The 3,272-nt window shown below is 36.5% G+C and overlaps 1 protein-coding gene across 1 annotated transcript; it reads left to right on the top strand.

Moving 5' to 3' along the window:
• Window positions 1-215: 215 nt before the first annotated feature.
• Window positions 216-3,008, top strand: mespab (mesoderm posterior ab). The gene is made up of 2 exons (XM_055191500.2): window positions 216-226; window positions 2,087-3,008. The coding sequence occupies exons 1-2, from the start codon at window positions 216-218 to the stop codon at window positions 2,919-2,921; spliced, it is 846 nt and encodes a 281-aa protein (XP_055047475.2). The 3' UTR covers window positions 2,922-3,008.
• The last annotated feature ends 264 nt before the right edge of the window (window positions 3,009-3,272 follow it).

Genomic DNA, 3,272 nt, shown 5'->3' with positions numbered 1-3,272 from the left:
ATGACGCAACAAACACATATTTTGAAAACGCAAACACACGCAACACGCAACACACGTGACACTCCGAAAACTTATTTTGAATTTGCACCCCTCGGATGAGCAGTCATGAGCCATAAATAGTAAATTTAGAAAAACTGAAAGGGACAATTGAAATATTTTTCTGCGGCTGTATATACTACGGGGTTGTTGAATGTTTTATTCTGATTGGTCGAGAAATGTTCTACAGGTATGCATTATTTTGCCATAAATGCACACCTAACCTGTTAAATGTCTTAAAATAAACACCAAAGCAATATCTTAGCAATGTCTGGGGTAACTGTGGTATAAGCGTAGTAAAATACGTATATATATATGTACACACTATAAAAAGTGAAAAGTTGGATAAACTTAAAAAAAACTTAAATTGGTAACAATAAAAAATGTAAAACTTTGCTGAAATATATACAGTACTGTAGAAAAGTCTTAGGCCACCATCACCAGCTTTGTGGTTTTAGTAAAGTTTTAATGTGCATCCATATTTTTTCACTCTTTTTTAAGATACAAAAAAAAAAAACAGGAAATATGTACACAAAAATAAAACCAAAACAATTTTCAGGGCTAAATGTCTTCTTCAGGCATCAGTCAGTATTTAGTGTGACCTCTCTTGGCACGAAACACATCTTGAGCTTTTTTGATGAGACTAAAGTCATTTGATTAGAATTAGAAATTAGGATTAAATTTAATTTACACTGTAAAAAATGTCTGTAGAAATTACAGTATTAATGGGTATTACTGGCAACTAGCTGCCAGCAACCTACTGTAGATTTTACATTTATGTTATTTACTGGCAACATTTTGTTCAAAGTTAAATGAACATGAAACATTTTTTACTTTATCTTCTACAGTAAGTTACTGGCAACCAGCTGCAAAATTACAGCACATTTTTTACAGTGTAGGTTTAAGAGATCCTGCATTTTCCTGCTATTGCTCAAGTGGAAGGGGAGTTTATCCTATACTCGACACTACAGTTTATACTTTTATACAGTTTTTAATACTACATACACATTTCCTGTATTTTCTGGTTGTATTCTAATAAACAGACTGAGAAATAATTATATATGATCACTATATAATTGCAGAAACAACAAATCTAATGGTAGCATGGTGGCCCAAGACTTTTGCACAATACTGTATATATTATTTATTTATTTATTTATAAGTGCTTATTAGTTTTAGGCAAACTATTTAATAGGACAAAAAGAGATTTGTTGGTTATAGGTTTGAATTTCAGTATAGACGCAGAATGGATCTTATTTAGAATAATTCTTCTTTTGCAGTTCCCATGAGACTCTCTCAGAGGTTGAAGTCAGTTGTCCAAACAAAGACCTGTGAACATGTGACACGTCATAAGCTGCACACTTCATGAACAGAGGTGTTACTCTGAGAGTTTAGCTCTGAGAGACCTGGCCCATTGAAAGAACTTAAAGACAAAACCATACAAAACAAGTGTCTGATCTACACGAGAAAAAATGCTGGGTTGTTTTAACCAATGGTTGGGTAAAATATGAGTAAACCCAACCTCTGAGTAAAACCCAATCTTTGACCCAGCCACGCGGTTAAATAAGCATACTGGGCTGAAACAACCCAGCATAGGTTACTTCGAAACCCAAGAGCTGGGTTTGTCCATATTTTACACCAACATGGGTTAAAACAATTCAACATTTTTGTGTAAAATAGGTGAAATAAGGTCTAAAATGTGGGTTTGTGTAAGTTAAGAAATAAAATTGCTCAAGAGGACTTTGATACGATAGCCACTAAAACTAAAACAAACACAACACATTTACTGTAATTCAAGCACAACGTTTAAATATTTACCCTCATAAAAACAGTAATTAACACTGTTTTTTTCTTTCAAAAATAAATAAATAAATAAATAAATGCTTTGGCTAAGTTAAAACTAACAAAACGTATTCTTTATCAGTGCATGATTTTTAACCTCAAAGTCACCACCTCCCACCTGTGCATGTGACGTGAGTTTTCCCAGAGACCCCCTGCCCCTGGTGTGATGTCTCTCCAATGCTTTGAAATTCTTAAGCGCCTCCTGAAGGTGCAACATCACACCTCTTCTTCCAGGATATATTGGGCTGCTGCTTCCAGCTCTCCAGCATTCACTCAAGACACCGAGAAGCAAACATCTCTCCAGCTTTGGAAAGATCACAACCATGGAGTTCAACTTTTCTCAATTTATGCCTCAGGGAGACAAATCCCACTTTCAATTCGAGCAATCGCCTACCAATGATGCTGGGTACTACAGCGCCTGCGGCAGTCTTTCTCCAAGTTCCTCCATCGATTCTGGATGTTTTTCTCCTCCTGCCAGCCATTGGTTACCTTGCAGACTGCCAGAGGCCGCTGGACACATTGACTTCGACAGCCAACCTGCAAAAAAGCCTAGGTTGGTTCTACCATCTGAGGGAAAAAGACCTTCCAGGTCCAAAAACCCTGGAACGAAGCGTCAGTCGGCCAGCGAAAGAGAGAAGCTTAGGATGAGGGACCTGACCAAAGCCCTCAATTATCTCCGAACCTTCTTACCACCGTCGGTGGCTCCTTCCGGACAAACCCTGACCAAGATTGAGACCCTTCGACTCACCATCAGCTACATCTCACACTTGTCAGAACAGTTGGGACAGAATCAAGAAATCTCCGGAAATGAAACAACATCACAATGTTACGGCACACAAGACGTTTCAGATAGACTTCAGTGTGGGCAGATATCAGGAACATATGAACCACAGAAACACTTGGAAGACAACGTCCAGTACTGTCCGACATTCACCAACTATACAGACTCAACACAACAGATGGATACAAAAATTCCTACTAGCTCATATGTCAGAGATGCACAGTCTTGTATGGTAAGGATGCTTTTGGTTATGTTTTGCTAGGATTGTTATTTAAGCAAAAGATATAAGATTTGTTTTCCATATCTGGTATTAAAGTTTTGAATCTAAATGCTTCTTTCTTTCCTTCAACAGTTTCCTTCTGCGGTGACACACAATGCTGCTTACTACAACCAAGTGTTTTATCAATGAAGAACGCAGAGAGGAGGACATGAGGTCACCAAAATAAGATGTTCACTGCGTGTGAACAACCAAAGACTTTGTTACACTGTGATTTAATTATTTGAAATTATTTATCAGAAAAATATTTTTGTATTGAATACATTTGTATATATATTGTATATTTATTATTGTTTTTAAAATAAATACATTTAAATATTACTTTTTATTTGAATC

This window comes from Misgurnus anguillicaudatus, chromosome 6, assembly GCF_027580225.2.
Source record: "Misgurnus anguillicaudatus chromosome 6, ASM2758022v2, whole genome shotgun sequence".
Taxonomy (NCBI): Eukaryota; Metazoa; Chordata; class Actinopteri; order Cypriniformes; family Cobitidae; genus Misgurnus; species Misgurnus anguillicaudatus.
This window is presented reverse-complemented; position numbering and strand designations above follow the sequence as displayed.